A 24,053-nucleotide genomic window follows, 5' to 3' on the forward strand; every position below is an offset into this window, starting at 1 on the left:
CTTGTTAGTCTCTGAAATATGTGATTCAGACAGAACCCCCGGTGGAAGATGGAGGCACTGTAGATGCAATCTGACCTGTGATCCAGCGGTATCCATCTTTCTAGGATTGCATAAAAGTGCCGTCGACCACCGTTTTGTGCACTTCTGCAAAAAAGGACACTTCTGAATGGAGGCTACACGGAGTCCAGAATAACTCTGCTGCCTCGTTATAGTGAATGGATCCATCAGGGTGTTTCATCTGTCACATCACTCGGAGATTTAGATGGAAACATTGATGTAAGTGCTCAGCGTAGAGCTCCGGATAAATGTGATCATAAATGTTATGCTAAATGTTCCAATAAAACCTTCAACTTAATCCACAAAAAAGCAAGCCCTCACTCAGGTCCGTCATCTGTTACCTGAAATATAGGGGCTTCCACGTTACTGGTAGCAGAAAGGCTCTGGAAAATCAAAATGGCTTTTTGCTCCTCAAAAGAAATTCAGGAAATTCTGCGCTCCCAAATCCAAATGCCCCCCTCTCTTGTGAGCCCTAGTGTGCCTAAACCACATATAGTGCCCACATGTTTATCATTTTTGTAGTGATGAGAGCCCGCCTAATTTACCGGTGTATGTCTCCAGAAGCATGAGCTGGACATAATGTACTGGGCACTGCAAGGTATTGGTCACTACAAAGGCAGATTGCAATTTTCACTCAGCAACATCCACTGCTGCTTGTTTCTGCAAAACACTCATGGAATCAAAAACGTCACCACATCTGTAGATAAATTCCCAAAGGATTTTCATTTTCGAAATGGGGTCACTTGAGGGGGGATTTTGCTTTTCTAGCAATTAGGGGCTCTGTATATGGAGTCTACAAACTATTCTAGGAAAATTGCGCTCCAGGAGGCAAATAGCGCTCCATCCCTCTCGAGTCACTCCGTATGGCTAAGCAGTATTGTACAGCCACATATTGGGTATTTCTGCATTCAGCAGAAATTATGTGACAAATTTTGGTACCACTTTCCCATTATGAAAATGTTAAATTTGGGGCTAACACATAATTTTGGTGATAAAAATGTAAATTACTTTTTCTTCACTGTCCAATGGTCTAAAATTCTGTGACACACCTGTGGTGTCAATATAATCACTATACCCATAGATGAATTCATTAAGAGGTTTAGTTTGAAAAATGGGGTCGCTTATGGGGGATTCTGCTGTTCTGGCACCTCAGAGGCTCTGCCAATGTGACATGGCATCCTCAAACCAGTGCATCAAAATCTGCGCTGTAATATGGCTCAACTTCTCTTCGTAGCTTTACACTGCACCGCAAAAGTAGTTTTCAACAATATATTGGGTATCAAAAAAGTGATTTTTTTTTTTTTTAAATTTTCATGGCTTAAAGGGACACTGTCACCTGAATTTGGAGGGAACAATCTTCAGCCATGGAGGCGGGGTTTTTGGGTGTTTGATTCACCCTTTCCTTACCCGCTGGCTGCATGCTGGCTGCAATATTGGATTGAAGTTCATTCTCTGTCCTCCGTAGTACACGCCTGCGCAAGGCAAGAGCCAGCGGGTGGTAAGGAAAGGGTGAATCAAACACCCAAAAACCCCGCCTCCATGGCTGAAGATTGTTCCATCCAAATTCAGGTGATAGTGTCCCTTTAACATTGTAAACTTCTGTGAAGCATCTGGGGTTTAAGGTGATTAAGATTACACATCTAGATAAGTTCCCAAAGGGGTCTAGTTTTCAAAATGGTGTCACTTGTGAGCGGTTTCCTCTCTTTAGGCACATCAGGGGATCTCCAAACGTAACATGGCATCTGCTAATTCCAGCAAATTTAACATTCAAAAAGTCAAATTGCTCCTTCCCTTCCAAGCCCTGTGCACCCAGACATTTGTTTTCCTCCACATATTGGGTGTCTGCGCACTCAGGAGAAATTGCACAACAAATTATATGGTCCATTTTCTCCTGTTTTTCTTGCAAAAGTAAAAAAAAAATATTTCTAAAGGAAATTGTTTGTGAAAGTAAATGTTTATTTTTTCCTTCCACGTTCCAAAAATTCCTGTGAAGCACCTGAAAGATTAAAAAAACTTTGTGAATGTGGTTTTTAAGTTCCTTGAGGGTGCAGTTTTTAGAATGGTTTCACTTTTGGCTATTTTCTGTCATATAGGGCCCTCAAAGTCACTTCAAATGTGAGGTGGTCCTTAAAAAATGGTTTTGCAAATATTTTTGTAAAAATGAGAAATTGTTGGTCAACTTTTAACCCTTATAAATTCCTAACAAAAAAAAAATTATGTTCCAAAAATTGTACTGATGTAAAGTAGATATGTGGGAAATGTTATTTATTAACTATTTTGTGTGATAAGACTCTGATTTAAGGGTATAAAAATTAAAACTTTGAAAATTGTGAAATTTATGATTGTTTTCACAAACACAAGTCATATCAAAGAATTGTTAACACTATCATGAAGTACACTATGTCACAAGAAAAACTGTCTCAGAATTAGTGGGATCCTTTGAAGCGTTACAGAGTTATGACCTCTTAAAGTGACAGTGGTCAGAATTGTAAACTCAAAATCTGGGGGCAGAGGTGTAGCTAGGGGTTCAGCTCAGGGGGGGGCGAAACATGTGAGTGGGCCCCGACAGGCGGACATATCATTAGTGCAAACTATGCGGCAGCACATGGGCCCAAGAGATAAGGGGGCCCTTTTCTACCTCTAAATAAGGTGCAATTTCGTATTTTTAGAAGTTCTTGGGCTGCAAAGGGCCCAAATATTGTTCTTGCACATGGACCCTTTTCTGTCTGTGTCCACCTGTGGCCCTTAACTAGGTAACCTTGATTGTAACTACGCTGGTATAGGGGAACCTCAGGAGATGACCGCACTGTTATTGAAAATAAATCTCTATACAATAACCAGCACTGATATTACCGCCATGCGGTAATACCATATAGTGGTAGATACCAGTCCTGCATGACATAGAGAGATCACAGTACAGTTGTAGATGGTGACTTACAGAGGACGTTCTTTCCGGTGGAGCCATTCACTTTTCCCATCTGTGTATACTATTACTTCCACATTTTTCAGTCACCGCTCTGTGTATAGAGCGCGGCGGCTGTAACTGATGCCCCGGGACAGACTGACAGCCGGTAAAGCACTACCTGCCACCCAGTAGTTAGGCTTCAATGCTTCGTAAGTGCCTACTTAATATTTAGGAGTCCCCCTATGTCCAGTAATAATGGCCCCAGCATCGCTGATGAGAGCAGGAGGTCATGTGACGATTTTCTTCTATTGAGAGAAGTCAAACTTGTCTAGTCAACACGTGCAAATAGCAAACGTGGTCGCATGAGCGCCTGATCACACCAGTGGTCTTGGGGTCTCATGACGGCAGGTGCACCCCATCATGGTTTGGCAGTCTGTAGAGTGACTGCAGACAATTATCCCAAGCCTTTAATAACTTAAAGGGAACCTGTCACCCCCCAGGGCCTATTAAGGTAAAAGAGCCACCTTCTTCAGCACTAAGGCTGCATTCTGTGAAGGTGGCTCTTATGTACAGTTAGGGCCAGAAATATTTGGACAGTGACACAAGTTTTGTTATTTTAGCTGTTTACAAAAACATGTTCAGAAATACAATTATATATATAATATGGGCTGAAAGTGCACACTCCCAGCTGCAATATGATAGTTTCCACATCCAAATCGGAAAAAGGGTTTAGGAATCATAGCTCTGTAATGCATAGCGTCCTCTTTTTCAAGGGACCAAAAGTAATTGGACAATGGACTCTAAGGGCTGCAATTAACTCTGAAGGCGTCTCCCTCGTTAACCTGTAATCAATGAAGTAGTTAAAAGGTCAGGGGTGGATTCCAGGTGTGTGGTTTTGCATTTGGAAGCTGTTGCCTTGAGCAGACAACATGCGGTCAAAGGAACTCTCAATTGAGGTGAAGCAGAACATCCTGAGGCTGAAAAAAAAAGAAAAAATCCATCAGAGAGATAGCAGACATGCTTGGAGTAGCAAAATCAACAGTTGGGTACATTCTGAGAAAAAAGGAATTGACTGGTGAGCTTGGGAACTCAAAAAGGCCTGGGCGTCCACGAATGACAACAGTGGTGGATGATCGCCGCATACTTAATTTGGTGAAGAAGAACCCGTTCACAACATCAACTGAAGTCCAGAACACTCTCAGTGAAGTAGGTGTATCTGTCTCTAAGTCAACAGTAAAGAGAAGACTCCATGACAGTAAATACAAAGGGTTCACATCTAGATGCAAACCATTCATCAATACCAAAAATAGACAGGCCAGAGTTAAATTTGCAGAAAAACACCTCAAGAAGCCAGCTCAGTTCTGGAAAAGTATTCTATGGACAGATGAGACAAAGATCAACCTGTACCAGAATGATGGGAAGAAAAAAGTTTGGAGAAGAAAGGGAATGGCACATGATCCAAGGCACACCACATCCTCTGTAAAACATGGTGGAGGCAACGTGATGGCATGGGCATGCATGGCTTTCAATGGCACTGGGTCACTTGTGTTTATTGATGACATAAGAGCAGACAAGAGTAGCCGGATGAATTCTGAAGTGTACCGGGATATACTTTCAGCCCAGATTCAGCCAAATGCTGCAAAGTTGATTGGACGGCGCTTCATAGTACAGATGGACAATGACCCCAAGCATACAGCCAAAGCTACCCAGGAGTTCATGAGTGCCAAAAAGTGGAACATTCTGCAATGGCCAAGTCAATCTCCAGATCTAAACCCAATTGAGCATGCATTTCACTTGCTCAAATCCAGACTTAAGACGGAAAGACCCACAAACAAGCAAGACCTGAAGGCTGCGGCTGTAAAGGCCTGGCAAAGCATTAAGAAGGAGGAAACCCAGCGTTTTGTGATGTCCATGGGTTCCAGACTTAAGGCAGTGATTGCCTCCAAAGGATTTGCAACAAAATATTGAAAATAAAAATATTTTGTTTGGGTTATGTTTATTTGTCCAATTACTTTTGACCTCCTAAAATGTGGAGTGTTTGTAAAGAAATGTGTACAATTCCTACATTTTCTATCAGATATTTTTGTTCAACCCTTCAAATTAAACGTTACAATCTGCACTTGAATTCTGTTGCAGAGGTTTCATTTCAAATCCAATGTGGTGGCATGCAGAGCCCAAATCGCGAAAATTGTCACTGTCCAAATATTTCTGGCCCTAACTGTATATCCCTTATAATAACACTGAAATACTCACTTCTATAAATTGTGCGCCATACCTGTATTGAGTCCGGGGGGTACGTTTTCTCCCCCTGACTCAGCTGCCTCGCAGCCGTTCATCATCCCACCGAGCACCGCCTCCTTTCTGTCTTGTGCCGTCACCGGCGCTCTGCAATTATTTCTCGAGCATGCGCTGTGCGCGCTGCCCTGGAACTTATATCAAGTGATGTAAGTAGATCGCACCTGCGCACAGCGCCAGATTACCAGCCATGCAGTGTGAATAAATCATAACACACTGCGAGGCGGGATCTCGGGCCTCCGCTACACGCAGGCGCAATATCAGTACATCAGCTGATGGGAGTTCCAGGGCAGCGCACACGGCGCATGCCCGAAAAATGAGAGCCCAGGCATCGGCGCCCGGTGGGATGATGGACGGCTGGGAGGCGGTTATGTCCGGGGACAAAAGACGTACCCCCCAGACTCAATACAGGTATGGGGCGCAATTTATAAAAGTGAATATTTCAGCGTTATTAGGGATCAAAAACATAAGAGCCATTGTTATACTCGTTAGGGGGCAGACAGACGGACGTATTTCTCATGTGAGGATCGCATCGCAATCCTCGGACTGACTGTCGGCTCTCCTGACCTGAGGCTGACAGTTGCATAGTAATCTATCACGCTGTCACGCTTATGTCAGGAGAGGTGTCAGGGCCAGTCCGAGGATTGCAATGTGATCGTCGCATGAGTTATACAGTGTCTGTCTGCGCCCTTATGTTAATACTTATCCTTGTTATAGTTAACCTTCTTTGCTATGCCTGTTTTACTAATACTTATAAAAGACCCAGCTCGCAATAATAAGACCCCCCCCCATCTCCAGCACCCAAGACAGCAACTATTAGGGTATGTTTCCAAGGGGCGTATTGCTTGGGGTTTTGCTGGGGATTGGATGCTGTGTACATCCGCAGCATCGAAATTGCAGCTTCCAGATGTTACAGTATAGTGGAGGGGATTTTATGAAATCCCGTCTCCACTATGCATACATAGATGCAGGTGGCAGGCCTTCGTAACCGGACATGTGGCGCGTTTTTCTAGACAGCAGCATGTCTATTGATCTTGTGGAGATGCTCCGTCTCCACAAGATAAATAAAACAGTCTATGAATAGGATGTGGTGATTCCACCTGTGTTCAATGAATATATGCGGAATCACCGTGCGTACAACAGGGGGCAGCGCTTTAGGCAGAGCGGGGTATCTGCTGCGTCCAAAGCGCTGCCAATACACCTCGAGGACACATACCCTCAAGTATGATGGAGTGAATATCTCATAACATTAAACAGTATAATAATAATCAGCTCCCCAGTGCCCCCTCACCCACGTCAGCCCTCATAATACCCTCAAACACTCCCTTTCACCCCCACAGTGCCCTGTCTCCCTCCCAGAATACCACCATCCTCATTTACCCCCACAGTGCCCTGTCTCCCTGCCACAATACCACCATCCTCTCACATTTACCCCAAAGTGCCCTGTCCCCCTGCACACCCACAATAACCCCCATCGTTTCACATTTACCCCACAGTGCCCTGTCCCCCTGCACACCTACAATAACCCCCATCGTTTCACATTTACCCCACAGTGCCCTGTCCCCCTGCACACCTACAATAACCCCCATCGTTTCACATTTACCCCACAGTGCCCTGTCCCCCTGCACACCACAATAACCCCCATCGTTTCACATTTACCCCACAGTGCCCTGTCCCCCTGCACACCTACAATAACCCCCATCGTTTCACATTTACCCCACAGTGCCTTGTCCCCCTGCACACCCACAATAACCCCCATCGTTTCACATTTACCCCACAGTGCCCTGTCCCCCTGCGCACCCACAATAACCCCCATCGTTTCACATTTACCCCACAGTGCCCTGTCCCCCTGCACACCCACAATAACCCCCATCGTTTCACATTTACCCCACAGTGCCCTGTCCCCCTGCACACCTACAATAACCCCCATCGTTTCACATTTACCCCACAGTGCCCTGTCCTCCTCTCCCACTTCAGCCCCTACAATAACACAATCCTCACATTCACCCCCACAGTGACCATGATATGCCTAAATCGAATTACTCTAACAAACTCCATCCCCACTTACTGATGAAGTTTTCAGGCAGTGAGGAGAACCAGGAAGTGTCCAGAGAGCTGCAGGAGGGCACTAGGACCCAGCGTTCCTCAGCCAAACCAAACATAAGTAACTGCATCTGCTGCTGCCAGCCAGGAAGAGACTCCTAGGGAGAGACCACATTGCACTCTGCAGGGAGGGAGGATCTGCAGCCGGCATTGTGCTGCTCTCTCCCTGACACCTCACACTCGGCAGTGGATCTCCCAGTGGGCCCCTTCAGGTGACTGGGCCCGGGGCAATGGCCCCCTCTGCCCCCCCAGTAGCTACGCTACTGTCTGGGGGTCTATGTGGATAGGATCTTGAGACCATTTGCTTTCTTCATATGTGCATGACATGGCGGATCTCCTTGGGAAGTTGGACTGTGTGACTTTGGAATTAGACATGATTCTGGGCTCAATTGATGTTGAAACTCTCCACGCCTCCGTACCCCATGATAAGGGTTTGTAAGCTGTGGACTATTACCTAAATACTATTACATTTCTGGAATTTTGCTTGACAAAAAATTTTTTCTTTTCGACAGCGAGTACTTCCACCAGTTCAGGGGCACAGCCATGGTGATCCTATGTGTCCCCTCATATGCAACTTGCTCCTCGGCTGGTGGGAGGAAACCATTGTTTTTGGAGACTCACCTTTGGCATGTAGTGAAAAGGTGATTCTATGACTCCGTTACATAGATGATGTTTTTGTAGTATGGAAGGGCAGTAAAAATGAATTTGCAGAAGTCTCAATATTATCAACTTGGGACTCCATTTTACTTTTGAAGCCCATGGGTCTAAACTATCGTTTTTAGACATTGCAGCCCAAAAAAACAAGAATGAGGAACTATGAACAAGCACATATAGAAAACCCACAACCAAAAATTCTCTCCTGAGATGGGAATAAAACCACCTTGCCCCTCTTAGAAGAGGTATCCGAAAGGGTGAGTACTAGACATGAGCAAATATGTTCGGCTCCCTCCTTATTTGGCAAGCTATGGCGCTAACCGAAGAAGCTGCAGCATGGAAAGCCCGTGTGTTGTGACTGTCACATAGCCGCCACACATGCAGCTGCGGCACCAGAACCTGATTATCAGATCGGTCCAGTCATCCGCGTTCCCGCTTCAGCTACTTCAGTAAGCGCTGTAGCTTGCCAAATAAGGAGGGAGCCAAACATATTCGCTCATGTCTAGTCAGTACTTGTTAATTTGCAGGAATTGTTCTGACTCAGTTGTGTTCAAGCAGCAAGCTGACGAGCTCACGAAAAGATTCCTTTAAAGGGGGTATCCAGATAGGGTACTTAGAGAGGTATATAGGGACTCACTAAGCAGAGATAGTAAACAGCTACTCAATACCATCCAAAAGGTAGATGATCAAGAAACCCTATGTTTTATAACAAGATACTCCAATGAGTTCAAAGAAGTAAGGGATATTTTCCAGAAACACTGGCCTATCATTTTAATAAATGAAAATGTAAGCTACAATATCTCAGTGACACCACAAATAACATACAGAAGATGAAGGCCCCTGAAGGACAGGTTGGTCCACAGCTATTTCCAGCCAACAATAAACCAGTCTTGGCTGAACAACCCACCAAAAGGTTGCTTCAGGTGCGGTAGCTGTAAATTCTGTGGAGCTATCATGCCTGGGAAAGAATTCCGTAGTAACACAATGGGGGAAATATACCCCATTCATAACTTCATCAATTGTCATTCTAAATGGATCATATACAAGGCCACATGCGAATGTGGTTTGGAGTATGAGAGCAAGACCAAGAGGGAACTACGGAGAAGGGAGAGTGAGCACCTGGGAGATACATTAAACTAAAGGGACACACCAATAGCCAATCACCTCAAACTTGTACATGGAGGAAATACAGATAAAATGAAATTTATGGGGATAGATAAAATCACCCCACACTCCAGAGGAGGTTTAGTACAAAAGTATATTGCAAAAAGAAACCCAATGGATATTTCACCTTAAAACTGTTCATCCCACAAGTCTGAATGAACAAATGCCTTTCTTTCCTCTGATAGGACATACCAAGCTATCCACTAAGGGGCAGCCACCGTCGAGTGAGGGCGCCAATATACAGGATCTTTAAGGTGCCAATCACCATCCTAGGTAGGGTTAGTTTAGTTTAGGGTAATTGTAGGGATATTATCTTCCCCTTTTTTCTGCCCCCCCTTTGCCACCTTTCTATAGTCTCCGCTGTCCCTGGAGATCCATCAGGTCACGTATCCCTTCATCATAGACATCATCAATTTATAAGTTATTCTTTGTTCTGTGTGAATTTGTCTGTACCTCCTCCATTGGTGATCTGATCACTTATCAGATATCGCCTGTTATGCATATGGCACTAAGCCTTATAAGTTATGAACAGAGTATTTGCTCCCTTAAATCTGTTCAGTACTTGCCTCTTGTTAGTGACTCACTTAAGGAGAAAGTCTAATTTAAGTACCATGACTATTGGCGCAATCCTGCGTCTAATTGTCTAACCTGCGGGAGAAGATCAAGCATCGTAACTGTGGGCGCTTACGCTGGAAATGATGCATGCATGGCTGCGCTGGCCATATGCACTCCAACAACTGGATGTAGGAGCTTACTCCCAGTTGTGCGTTTCATTCACCGTAAGCTAGCTACACGCTTCCTCTGAAGGCACGCATTTATAAATGGAAATGGCTCTATGCAGCATCCCAGCAGCCCTGTGTATATATGCCTTGGCGCGGCTCCACTGATGAGTCTTAGTTGCTGAAACATGTTGTGAGGCTATGGCTAGGACTTCCGCCGGATGCTGAATAGGGAACAGTGTGGTGATGTTAGCCCCTTATACCCAATGAGAACATTCCTTTAACCCCTTCATGACCCAGCCTATTTTGACCTTAAAGACCTTGCCGTTTTTTGCAATTCTGACCAGTGTCCCTTTATGAGGTAATAACTCAGGAACGCTTCAACGGATCCTAGCGGTTCTGAGATTGTTTTTTCGTGACATATTGGGCTTCATGTTAGTGGTAAATTTAGGTCAATAAATTCTGCGTTTATTTGTGATAAAAACGGAAATTTGGCGAAAATTTTGAAAATTTCGCAATTTTCACATTTTTAATTTTTATTCTGTTAAACCAGAGACATATGTGACACAAAATAGTTAATAAATAACATTTCCCACATGTTTACTTTACATCAGCACAATTTTGGAAACAAATTTTTTTTTGCTAGGAAGTTATAAGGGTTAAAATTTGACCAGCGATTTGTCATTTTTACAACGAAATTTACAAAACCATTTTTTTTAGGGACCACCTCACATTTGAAGTCAGTTTGAGGGGTCTATATGGCTGAAAATACCCAAAAGTGACACCATTCTAAAAACTGCACCCCTCAAGGTACTCAAAACCACATTCAAGAAGTTTATTAACCCTTCAGGTGCTTCACAGCAGCAGAAGCAACATGGAAGGAAAAAATGAACATTTAACTTTTTAGTCACAAAAATTATCTTTTAGCAACAATTTTTTTATTTTCCCAATGGTAAAAGGAGAAACTGAACCACGAAAGTTGTTGTGCAATTTGTCCTGAGTACGCTGATACCTCATATGTGGGGGTAAACCACTGTTTGGGCGCACGGCAGGGCTTGGAAGGGAAGGAGCGCCATTTGACTTTTTGAATCAAAAATTGGCTCCACTCTTTAGCGGACACCATGTCACGTTTGGAGAGCCCCCGTGTGCCTAAAAATTGGAGCTCCCCCACAAGTGACCCCATTTTGGAAACTAGACGCCCCAAGGAACTTATCTAGATGCATAGTGAGCACTTTGAACCCCCAGGTGCTTCACAAATTGATCCGTAAAAATGAAAAAGTACTTTTTTTTTCACAAAAAAATTCTTTTCGCCTCAATTTTTTCATTTTCACATGGGCAGTAGGATAAAATGGATCATAAAATTTGTTGGGCAATTTCTCCCGAGTACGCCGATACCTCATATGTGGGGGTAAACCACTGTTTGGGCACACGGCAGGGCTCGGAAGGGAAGGCGCGCCATTTGACTTTTTGAATGGAAAATTAGCTCCAATTGTTAGCGGACACCATGTCGCGTTTGGAGAGCCCCTGTGTGCCTATGCATTGGAGCTCCCCCACAACTGACCCCATTTTGGTAACTAGACCCCCCAAGGAACTTATCTAGATGCATATTGAGCACTTTAAACCCCCAGGTGCTTCACAGAAGTTTATAACGCAGAGCCATGAAAATAAAAAATAATTTTTCTTTCCTCAAAAATGATTTTTTAGCCTGGAATTTCCTATTTTGCCAAGGATAATAGGAGAAATTGGACCCCAAATATTGTTGTCCAGTTTGTCCTGAGTACGCTGATACCCCATATGTGGGGGTAAACCACTGTTTGGGCGCACGGCAGGGCTCGGAAGGGATGGCACGCCATTTGGCTTTTTAAATGGAAAATTAGCTCCAATCATTAGCGGACACCATGTCACGTTTGGAGAGCCCCTGTGTGCCTAAACATTGGAGATCCCCCAGAAATGACCCCATTTTGGAAACTAGACCCCCAAAGGAACTAATCTAGATGTGTGGTGAGGACTTTGAACCCCCAAGTGCTTCACAGAAGTTTATAACGCAGAGCCATGAAAATAAAAAATAAAAATTATTTTCTCAAAAATGATCTTTTAGCCTGCAATTTTTTATTTTCCCAAGGGTAACAGGAGAAATTTGACCCCAAAAGTTGTTGTCCAGTTTCTCCTGAGTATGCTGATACCCCATATGTGGGGGTAAACCACTGTTTGGGCACATGCCGGGGCTCGGAAATGAAGTAGTGACATTTTGAAATGCAGACTTTGATGGAATGCTCTGTGGGCGTCACGTTGCGTTTGCAGAGCCCCTGATGTGGCTTAACAGTAGAAACCCCCCACAAGTGACCCCATTTTGGAAACTAGACCCCCCAAGGAACTTATCTAGATATGTGGTGAGCACTTTGAACCCCCAAGTGCTTCAGACGTTTACAACGCAGAGCCGTGAAAATAAAAAATCATTTTTCTTTCCTCAAAAATGATGTTTTAGCAAGCATTTCTTTATTTTCACAAGGGTAACAGGAGAAATTGGACCCTAGTAATTGTTGCGCAGTTTGTCCTGAGTGTGCTGGTACCCCATATGTGGGGGTAAACCACTGTTTGGGTGCACGTCGGGGCTCGGAAGTGAGGGAGCACCATTTGACTTTTTGAATACAAGATTGGCTGGAATTAATGGTGGCGCCATGTTGCGTTTGGAGACCCCCTGATGTGCCTAAACAGTGGAAACCCCTCAATTCTAACTCCAACACACCCCTAACCCTTATCCCAACTGTAGCCGTAACCCTAATCACAACCCTAACCCCAACACACCCGTAACCCCAACACACCCCTAACCCTAACCACAACCCTAATTCCAACCCAACCCTAGCCCTAAGGCTATGTGCCAACGTTGCGGATTCGTATGAGATTTTTCAGCACCATTTTTGAAAAATCCGCGGGTAAAAGGCACTGCGTTTTACCTGCGGATTTACCGCGGATTGCCAGTGTTTTTTGTCCGGATTTCACCTGCGGATTCCTATTGAGGAACAGGTGTAAAACGCTGCGGAATCCGCACAAAGAATTGACATGCTGCGGAAAATACAACGCAGCGTTCCCGCGTGGTATTTTCCGCACCATGGGCACAGCGGATTTGGCTTTCCATATGTTTACATGGTACTGTAAACCTGATGGAACACTGCTGCGGATCCGCAGCAGCCAATCCGCACCGTGTGCACATAGCCTAATTCTAAAGGTATGTGCACACGCTGCGGAAAACGCTGCGGATCCGCAGCAGTTTCCCATGAGTTTACAGTTCAATGCAAACCTACGGGAAACAAAAATCGCTGTACACATGCTGCGGAAAAACTGCACGGAAACGCAGCGGTTTACATTCCGCAGCATGTCACTTCTTTCTGCGGATTCCGCAGCGGTTTTACAACTGCTCAAATATAAAATCGCTGTTGTAAAACCGCATTGAAATGCGCAGAAAAAACATGGTCAATCCGCCATAAATCCGCAGCGGTTTAGCACTGCGGATTTATCAAATCCGCAGCGGAAAAATCCGCAGAGGACCAGAATACGTGTGCACATACCGTAACCCTAACCCTACCCCTAACCCTACCCCTAACCCTACCCCTAACCCTAACCCTAGTTCTTACCCCAACCTTAGTGGAAAAAAAAAAATATTTTTTTTATTGTCCCTACCTATGGGGGTGACAAAGGGGGGGGGGTCATTTACTTTTTTTTTTTATTTTGATCACTGAGAGAGGTTATATCTCAGTGATCAAAATTCACTCTGGAACGAATCTGCCGGCCGGCAGATTCGGCGGGCGCACTGCACATGCGCCCGCCATTTTGGAAGATGGCGGCGCCCAGGAAAGAAGACGGACGGTCCCCGGGAGGCCAGGTAAGTATAAGGGGGGGTGAGATCAGGGCACGGGGGGGCGTCGGAGCACGGGGGGTGGACCGGAACACGGGGGGGTGGATTGGAGCACGGAGTGGGGGGATCGCTGTGCGGGCGGGTGGATCGGAGCACGGGGGGGGGGAAATCGCTGTGCGGGGGGGGTGGATCGGAGTGCGGGGGGGTTTGATTGGAGCACGGGGGGTGTGATTGGAGCACGGGGGGAGCGGGCAGGAGGACGGGGGAGCGGAGCACAGGACCGAGGGGAGCAGACCGCAGATGGGGGGGCGATCGGAGGAGTGGAGTGGGTGCACATTAGTGTTTCCAGCCATGGCCGATGATATTGCAGCATCGGCCATGGCTGGATTGTAATATTTCACCATTTTTTTTAGGTGAAATATTACAAATCGCTCTGATTGGCAGTTTCACTTTCAACAGCCAATCAGAGCGATCGTAGCCACGAGGGGGTGAAGCCACCCCCCCTGGGCTAAACTACCACTCCCCCTGTCCCTGCAGATCGGGTGAAATGGGAGTTAACCCTTTCACCCGATCTGCAGGGACGCGATCTTTCCATGACGCATATGCTGCATCATGGGTCGGAATGGCACCGACTTTCATGACGCAGCGTATGCGTCAAAGGTCGGGAAGGGGTTAATCCCTTAACTCCTGGAGGTATTTTAATTTTTGCGTTTTCTTTTTCTGCTCCACTTTTTCCCAGAGCCATTACTTTTTTATTTTTGGTCAATATGGCCATCTTTTTTGGGGGACAAGTTGTACTTTTGATTGACAGCATTGGTTTTAACATATCGCGTACTGGAAAATGGGAAAAAAAGTGCAATCCCACAGTTGTTTTCTTTCTTTTTATTACCATGTTCACTAAATGCTAAGACAGACCTGCAGTTATGATTCTCCAGGTCATTGCAAGTTCACATTTCAAAAACCTGACCTGCACATCCAAACATAGACCCAGTGTGAACAGGTGCTGAACCTAGAGTCGCCAACTCGCATATAGTTAAGTAAATAAGGCAGCACACTGCAGCGCTAAAACATGCAAACTTGAAAACACGAAATTTGAACTGCATTACTGCACTAGAAATATGAAAAATGAGAGCTTTTAGCGCATAAAAATGGCCAATTTTATGTGTACCTGGTAGCCTCTTTACGGCATCTCTCTTATACCAGGTCCTACGCTTGCCTTCCTCGCTGAGAATAAACGTCTCCATCTGAATGGGTGCATGTGAAACCTCTTCTTAGACTAAAATTCTCTCTCTCTGTGGAGGGGTATTGGACCTGCTGTAATTAAAACACCTGTAGGCTAGGAGGCGGAGTGCACGATCAGAAGGCTAGAGAATACATTTCAAAAACCTGACCTGCACATCGAAACATAGACACAGTGTGAACAGGTGCTGAACCTAGAGTCGCCAACTCGCATATAGTTAAGAAAATAAGGCAGCACACTGCAGCGCTAAAGCATGCAAACTTGAAAACACGAAATTTGAACTGCATTACTGCACTAGAAATATGAAAAATGAGAGCTTTTAGCGCATAAAAATGGCCAATTTTATGTGTACCTGGTAGCCTCTTTACGGCATCTCTCTTATACCAGGTCCTACGCTTGCCTTCCTCGCTGAGAATAAACGTCTCCATCTGAATGGGTGCATGTGAAACCTCTTCTTAGGCTAAAATTCTCTCTCTCTGTGGAGGGGTATTGGACCTGCTGTAATTAAAACACCTGTAGGCTAGGAGGCGGAGTGTTGTGAATTCTGTGGCAGAGCTTCCTCCTGTGGTCACAAGTGGTACTTCGGCTGATTCTCTCTGTGAGCTTCCGTTGGTGGAGGAAAGTGGTACTGCGGCTTCTGAGTTTCCTTCCTCATGTGATGTGGTGAAGTCGTTAGGTGCTGCTCTATTTAACTCCACCTAGTGCTTTGATCCTGGCCTCCAGTCAATGTTCTAGTATTGGACCTGTTTCCTCCTGGATCGTTCCTGTGACCTGCTGCTCTGCATAGCTAAGTTCTGCTTTGCTATTTTGTTTGCTGTTTTTTCTGTCCAGCTTGTCTATTTGTTTTTTCCTGCTTGCTGGAAGCTCTGGGACGCAGAGCGTGTACCTCCGTGCCGTTAGTTCGGTATGGAGGGTCTTTTTGCCCCCTTTGCGTGGTTTTTGTAGGGTTTTGTGTTGACCGCAAAGTTACCTTTCCTATCCTCGCTCTGTTCAGAAAGTCGGGCCTCACTTTGCTAAATCTATTTCATCTCTACGTTTGTCTTTTCATCTTAACTCACAGTCATTATATGTGGGGGCTACCTTTTTCCTTTGGGGTATTTCTCTGAGGCAAGGTAGGCTTATTTTCTATCTTCAGGCTAGCTAGTTTCTCAGGCTGTGCCGAGTTGCATAGGGAGCGTTAGGCGCAATCCACGGCTGCCTCTAGTGTTGTTGGAGAGGATTAGGGATTGCGGTCAGCAGAGTTCCCACGTCTCAGAGCTCGTTCTATGTTTTTGGGTTATTGTCAGGTCACTGTATGTGCTCTGACCTCTATGTCCATTGTGGTACTGAATTATCTTATCATAACAGCGGAGTGCATGATCAGGAGGCTAGAGAATACATTTCAAAAACCTGACCTGCACATCCAAACATAGACACAGTGTGAACAGGTGCTGAACGTATGTATTCTCTAGCCTTCTGATCGTGCACTCCGCCTCCTAGCCTACAGGTGTTTTAATTACAGCAGGTCCAATACCCCTCCACAGAGAGAGAGAATTTTAGTCTAAGAAGAGGTTTCACATGCACCCATTCAGATGGAGACGTTTATTCTCAGCGAGGAAGGCAAGCGTAGGACCTGGTATAAGAGAGATGCCGTAAAGGGGCTACCAGGTACACATAAAATTGGCCATTTTTATGCGCTAAAAGCTCTCATTTTTCATATTTCTAGTGCAGTAATGCAGTTCAAATTTCGTGTTTTCAAGTTTGCATGTTTTAGCGCTGCAGTGTGCTGCCTTATTTACTTAATTACAAGTTCACAGACACCAAACATGTACAGGTTCTATTTTATCTAGATGGTGAAAAAAAATTCCAAAGTTTGTTAAAAAATAAGAAATTGCGCCATTTTCTGATAACCGTAGCGTCTCCATTTTTCATGATCTGGGGTCAGGTGAGGGCTTATTTTGTGCGCGCCGAGCTGATGTTTTAATGATACCATTTTGGTGCAGATATGATCTTTTGATTGCTCCTTAATACATTTTAATGCAATGTTGCGGCGACCAAAAAATGTAATTCTGGTGTTTTGACTTTATTTCTCGTTACACCGTTTAGCGATCAGGTTAATTATTTCCTTATAATGATAGATCTGAAGGTGGCAATACCAAATATGTGTATGTTTGATTTTTTTTTTTTTATTGTTTTATTTTTGAATGCGCCAAAAGGTGGGTGATTTGAACTTTTATTTTTTTATTTTTATAATATTTTTAAAAACTTTTTAAAAAACTTTTGGCATGCTTCAATAGTCTCTATGGGAGAATAAAGGCTGCCATAACCCAATCTGCTCTGCTACATACAGGCGATGATCAGATCGCCTATATGTAGCAGAATTGCTCACTTGCTATGAGCGCTGAACACCAGGCGGCGCTCATAGCAATCCGGTAGTGACAACCATAGAGATCTGCTGGAGACCTTTGGTTGTCATGCCAACCCATCGGCGACCCACAGTCATGTGACACAGTTGCCAATATGTAATAATTATAGGGGATAACTCATAAGACTCTGCGTGGAACAAGACAACTACAGGACACAGTTTTACAGTATTAGGCTGCCGTCACACTAGCAGTATTTGGTCATTATTTTACATCAGTATTTCTCAGCCAAAACCAGGAGTGGGTGATAAATGCAGAAGTGGTGCATATGTTTCTGTTATACTTTTCCTCTATTTGTTCCACTCCTGGTTTTGGCTTACAAATACTGATGTAAAATAATGACCAAACACTGGTAGTGTGACGGCAGCCTAAGTGGTAAAGTCTATATTATCACACGGTGATTCAAACAGGTGCAGAGAGAAGTCCACAACACTTGGTGTAAATATTAAACGCAGCTTTCTATAGGGAACTTCAGAGGAAAAGGCAATCATGCAGAAAGTCTATGAATTACAGTTATTCTTGAGGATACTTGACACGAATAAGTCCTTGTTTAGTCCAAACACAGATAGATATGCTTATAAGGCCATTCAAATAATATCTTGGCTCAACCAGGGAGGCCTGGGTAATAGTCTCAGGTTTTTGCAGAGCAGCAACAGCTTACATGTCCAATAAATGCAGATGGAAGTAAACACAAGCAGCCAGATGAAGGAGGATTACTGGAAACCGGTGTATGCAGCAGGAACTCAGAGCAGAGTAGCAGGATAACCACACAGGGTCACAGAAGCAGGTACAAAGCCAGGGAGCCACCATGGTCAGAAGCTGGATGCAAGGCAGAATACTCTAGCACAGACTAAAGGCTGGGGTGGAGTTATATAGCAGGAGCAGGAAGACACAGTGCACATGAGACCAAAGATGCCATCTTGGAAAAGGGCAGTAAAGCACAAAAGGTAATCAAAAATGTTCTGACACATTGGGTGGTATTACTAGTTACGGCTGTTAGAGGCACATGTCAGCTGTTCAAAATAGCTAACGTGCTGGAAAAGATGTGAGCTCAGCGCAAGAGCCCACATCAAAGGAGGGAGTCTGACATCTCCGTACTATTACACCCGATGTCAGAAAATGGTTAACTACTATTATATAGGCGCCACTGACTGTATGTATATGTATATATAATATATGTAAATATATATATATATATATATATATATACACACTGCTCAAAAAAATAAAGGGAACACTAAAATCCCACATTCTAGATATCACTGAATGAAATATTCCAGTTGTAAATCTTTATTCATTACATAGTGGAATGTGTTGAGAACAATAAAACCTGAAAATTGTCAACGTAAATCACAATTAATATCCTACGGAGGTCTGGAGTTGGAATGATGCTCAAAATCAAAGTGGAAAATGAAGTTACAGGCTGATCCAACTTCAGTGGAAATGCCTCAAGACAAGGAAATGATGCCCAGTAGTGTGTGTAGCCTCCACGTGCCTGTATGACCTCCCTACAATGCATTAGCATGCTCCTGATAAGTCTGCGGATGGTCTCCTGAGGGATCTCCTCCCAGACCTGGACTAAAGCATCCGCCAACTCCTGGACAGTCTGTGATGCAACGTGACGTTGGTGGATGGTGCGGGACATGAAGTCCTAGATGTGTTCAATCGGATTCAGGTCTGGGGAAGGGGCTGGCCAGTCCACAGTTCAATGCCTTCGTCTTGCAGGAACTGATGACACACTCCAGCCACATGAGGTCTGGCATTGTCCTGCATGAGGAGTAACCCAGGGCCAACCGCACCAGCATATGGTCTCACAAGGCAGTCAGGCTACCTCTGGCGAGCACATGGAGGGCTGTGCAACCCTCTAAAGAAATGCCACCCCACACCATCACTGACCCACTGCCAAACCGGTCATGCTGAAGGATGTTGCAGGCAGCAGATCGCTCTCCACGGCAACTCCAGACTCTGTCACGTCTGTTACATGTGCTCAGTGTGAATCTGCTTTCATTTGTGAAGAGCATAGGTTGTCAGTGGCAAATTTGCCAAACCTGGTGTTCTGTGGCAAATGCCAAGCATCCGGCATGGTGTTGGGCTGTGAGCACAACCCCCATTTGTGGACATCGGGCACTCAGACCATCCTCATGGAGTCAGTTTCTAACCATTAGTGCAGACACATGCACATTTGTTTCCTGCTGAAGGTCATTTTGCGGAGCTCTGGCAGTGCTCCTCCAGTTCCTCCTTGCACAAAGGCTGAGGTAGCGGTCCTGCTGCTGTGTTGTTGCCCTCCTATGGCCTCCTTGAGATCTCCTGGTGTACTGGTCTGTCTCCTGGTAGCGCCTCCAGCCTCTGGACACTACGCTGACAAACACAGCACACCTTCTTGCCACAGCTCGCATTGATGTGCCATCCTGGATGGGCTGCACTGTTGTGAATTCCGCTCTTGGGCTCCCTCCTGTGGTTTTGAGTGGTATGGCTGCTTCTTGGATTTAGCTTCAGCAGCTGTTTTCACTGATCGTCTTTCTGGCTCGGCTATATTAGTCTGGCCTTATCCCTCATTCAATGCCGGTTGTCAATTGTTCCTGCCTGGAGTCATTGCTCTTGGGACTTTCCTGACACTCTGACCAGTTCATCAAAGCTAAGTCCTTGCTTGTCCTTTTGCGGTTCACTTGTTGTGGACTTTGTTGTTCATCACTTTCTTTGTTTTTGTTCATTTGTCCAGCTTTTCAGTATTGATCTATTCAGTTAAGCTGGAAGCTCTGGGCAGCAGAGTTTGCCCTCCACACCTTTAGTCAGGTGTGGAGATTTTTGCATTTCTCTGCGGTGGACTTTTTCTAGTTTTTTTTTACTGACCGCACAGCGTTCTGTTCTGTACTATTTCTATTTAGCTAGAAGTGGCCTCCTGTGCTAAATCTTGTTTCATACTACGTATGTAATTTCCTTCTCCTCTCACAGTCATTATTTGTGGGGGGCTAATCTATCCTTTGGGGATTTTCTCTGAGGCAAGATAGTTTTCCTGCTTCTATCTTTAGGGGTAGTTAGCTCTTAGGCTGTGACGAGATGCCTAGGCCGAGTTGGGAGCATTCCACGGCTACTTTTAGTGTTGTGTTGAGCTTAGAGACTGTGGTCAGTATAGTTGCCACCGGCTCAGAGCTAGACGCATGTCACTCCCTAATCACCAGATCATAACACTGCACTACCTGAGCCACTTGTGTGGGTTGTAGAGTCCGTCTCATGCTACCACGAGTGTGAAAGCACAACCAACATTCAAAAGTGACCAAAACATCTACCAGAAAGCATTGATACTGAGATGTGGTCCCCACTTGCAGAACCTTTGAGTGTGTCTTGATAATTACCAATAATTTCCATCTGTTGTCTATTTCATTTGCACAACAGCATGTGAAATTTATTGTCAAACAGTGTTGCCTCCTAAGTGGACAGTTTGATTTCACAGAAGTTTGATTTGCTTGGAGTTATATTCTGTTCTTTAAGTGTTCCCTTTATTTTTTTGAGCAGTGTATATGTATATATATATATATATATGTGTGTGTGTGTATGTATATATATATATATATATATATATATATATATATATATATATATATATATATATATTCGCTACAAAAATGAAAGCCCATGCTGAGTTTTCCTAAATCTGCCTTGGGCGTATAAATTGTCCAAGACTGAACTTACTTTTATTTTGCACTGCAACCCCAGCTACATCTGTGACTGCAATGCACTCCAGCGGACTCAATACACTTTTATGTGCATCCTTGGTGACACTTACCGTTCCTCGCATATGATCCCCCTGACTACCTCACATATAATATTGCTCAGTTTTTATTATCGTACAAAGTGTTGTTAATGACCTAGTGAATGGGATTGAGAGTAAAGAGATTAAGAAGAATTGGACCTAATGCTGATCCCTGTGGTCCCCACTGCTGACTTTAACCTATTTAGAATATGTGTAGTTTACAACAACTCTTTACTTACAGTCCATGTGCTGTTTTAGGGTTGTGTCATTCCTTATCAGGAACTTGCATGGATGGACCCAGCATATAATACCTGTCATTGTGCCCGCTGCTCATATCAACAAACTTGTTATAGGACTTCTTGTATACCATGATTTATGACACTTTATTAGCCAAATGTAACAAAGCAATATGATCTTTAGATAACCAAATGTAACTTTTTAGAGAAAATCTTTCAATGCATTTTGTCATTTAAATTGAGATCTTCCTCTAATTGGAGCAGTTTTTTAGATTCTTCAACAGTTTTTCTTTTTCTTTCCTGTGCCCATCCATCCCAATGTCCTTGGTAATAGAGCGCCCAATATACAAATTCATTTTCCCTTAAATCAACTTATCTGTGGCTCTCTGAGCGTATTCTTTTGAGACATAATTCAAGTGAACATTCTAAGAACTCTGCAGTTGCCACCTTCCTTCCTGCTATCTGAGCTCTGGAGAACTGCAGCACTTGAGGGCACAAACACCAGATACCAATGTGCTATATATGCTATGTGCTGAGTTGCACTTTCCACTCTGTGACACGGTTGTATTTTGATTGGCCCACATCATAGAGGAGTAAAAGCAAATGGCTACACAGAACTTTTGTGGTAAATGCCTACCTATTTCCAGGAACCATGGCTTTGGAACAAAGGGGCAGCAAAAAATAAAATTGTAAGACAATCAGGGGATTAGAGCGAATTGGAAGAGGTACTCAATTTACATTACATAATCCAGTTGAAGGTCCTCTTTAAGGGTAGAATACACTAAAATGTAGAGGCTAATAATATAATTTCATTATTTAACTTCAGCCAACAATATAAAGTATCAACATTTGTCCTTACCTCGTGGGAGGACTAATAAACATCCATAGCAGCTCTAATTTAGAAGCAAAAGTCGATACTGTTTAGCAGTGAGGTTTTTATAAGTCATATGGAGCATTTACTTTCTGTTACTTTCTTCCATATAGGTAAGCAAAAAAATTGTTTCTGAATGTTAGGTCTTGCCATGCCAAACTCTGTTTTAAATTTGTTGCACTGTTTATTTACATGATAGTGAGCATGTATAATTAAATTAATCTGGGAACATTTCATTTTGCAGGTTCTCGGGCAGTTATTGCTCTGTGCAAGGATAGCAAACCTCATCAGGATAAACTATGTGAAGGCAATAGCATTGGCTCTTTGGTGCGGTTGTTGAGAAGTCCTCAAATAGCAGAGAGAACACTTCTTAGTATTATCAAAGCCTTGGGAACAATGTGTATAGGTATGCTTTTAATTACTAAAATTGAAAAAAATTCAGCTTGCTTACAGTATGTAGTAGCAGGAGTACATGAATCAAAACAGATCTACTGTGTAATGTTCCAGTTTGGCTTTGTTTTTTGTATTTTTTTTTAACCTTGGTTTTATTTTGTTCTTTTGAATTTATCTATATGTTTTTGTATACATCTGGAACCGTTCTTTTTAATTGCAAGATCCTAATTGTATACTGTTATGTTGATATCCTACATATACCTTAATATTTTCTAAATAGATCCCCCCCTGCACAGTTATCGCTGGCAGTTAGATATGTGTGACCTGTTAGACATAACTCTTAACAGATCATACTGTGAAACGCGGTTATATGATCTCTGGGGGCCTTTTGTTTTATTTTATCCACCAATTTTACATTTTGCTGTCACTAAATTACCTCCAACTCACAATATTATGTGTACTGAGGAAATCATCCAGCCACTTTAAAAAAAAAAAGCTGTTGTAGTGTAGCCATTACTACCTACTGTGGTAGGGCATTCCACAGTCTGACTTCTCTTACCTTAAAGAACCCTTTCCCGTTTAGTTGTTGGAATTGCCTTTCTTCCACTCGTAATGCGTGCCCCCTGATGCCAGTGGGCTTAGCTCACCTTCGATTTTGGGGGTGACAGGTTCCCTTTAAGCTAAACGAGCCCAAATTTTACAACCTCTCATCATATGAGAGGCCTTCCATCCCTGGTATTAATCTAGTTCCAGCCTTTGATCTAACTCTAACTTCTGAATATCCTTTTTAACCCCTTGCTGACATTTGCAGTATATATACGTCATGGTCAGGAAGGACAAGGGGCTGTGTCAGTTGACACCCGGCTGTCAGTGCCAGGAGCAGTGCCCGCATCGCTTCCGGCACTTTAACCCCCTAAATCAGACCTGGGCAAGATGCGGCCCGCCAGCTAGCTGTCTCTTCTGACAGCCGCCCCCGGCACCGCTCGGCCAGCCGCCAGCCGCTTCTGAGAAGAACCGCTGGTGGCTGGAGTGACAGCCAGGTCGATTACCTGTTTATCGGTGGTGTCGGCCATCTTCCCGAGGCCGCGCATGCGCAGATGGAGTGCTCTGCTTCACGGGGCTTCAGGAAAATGGCCACGGGAGGCTGCAAGCGCGCAGATGGAGATCGCGGCGGCCATTTTCCTTAAGCCGAGTTTGCAGATTTAGATCTCGGCTTCAGGAAAATGGCCACCGCGATCTCCATCTGCGCATGTGTGGCCTCCCGCGGCCATTTTCCTGAAACCCCGTGAAGCAGAGCACTCCATCTGTGCACGCGCGGCCTCAGGAAGATGGCCGCCGCCACCGATATTCAACCCGGCTCTGCTGCTCACATTGCATTCTGGGCCGCTGCGTCACTACACCGGTGGAAGG

General features: G+C 44.4%; 1 protein-coding gene across 1 annotated transcript in view; it reads left to right on the plus strand.

Moving 5' to 3' along the window:
• The window catches only part of ANKAR (ankyrin and armadillo repeat containing), a 577,406-nt gene that overhangs the window by 317,277 nt on the left and 236,076 nt on the right, over positions 1-24,053 (plus strand). The window contains exon 16 of the mRNA XM_069733853.1: positions 22,495-22,656. Within this exon, the coding sequence (XP_069589954.1) occupies positions 22,495-22,656 (162 nt within the window). The remainder of the gene's footprint in view (positions 1-22,494; positions 22,657-24,053) is intronic.

The sequence above is a fragment of the Ranitomeya imitator genome, chromosome 7 (assembly GCF_032444005.1).
Source record: "Ranitomeya imitator isolate aRanImi1 chromosome 7, aRanImi1.pri, whole genome shotgun sequence".
Taxonomy (NCBI): domain Eukaryota; kingdom Metazoa; phylum Chordata; class Amphibia; order Anura; family Dendrobatidae; genus Ranitomeya; species Ranitomeya imitator.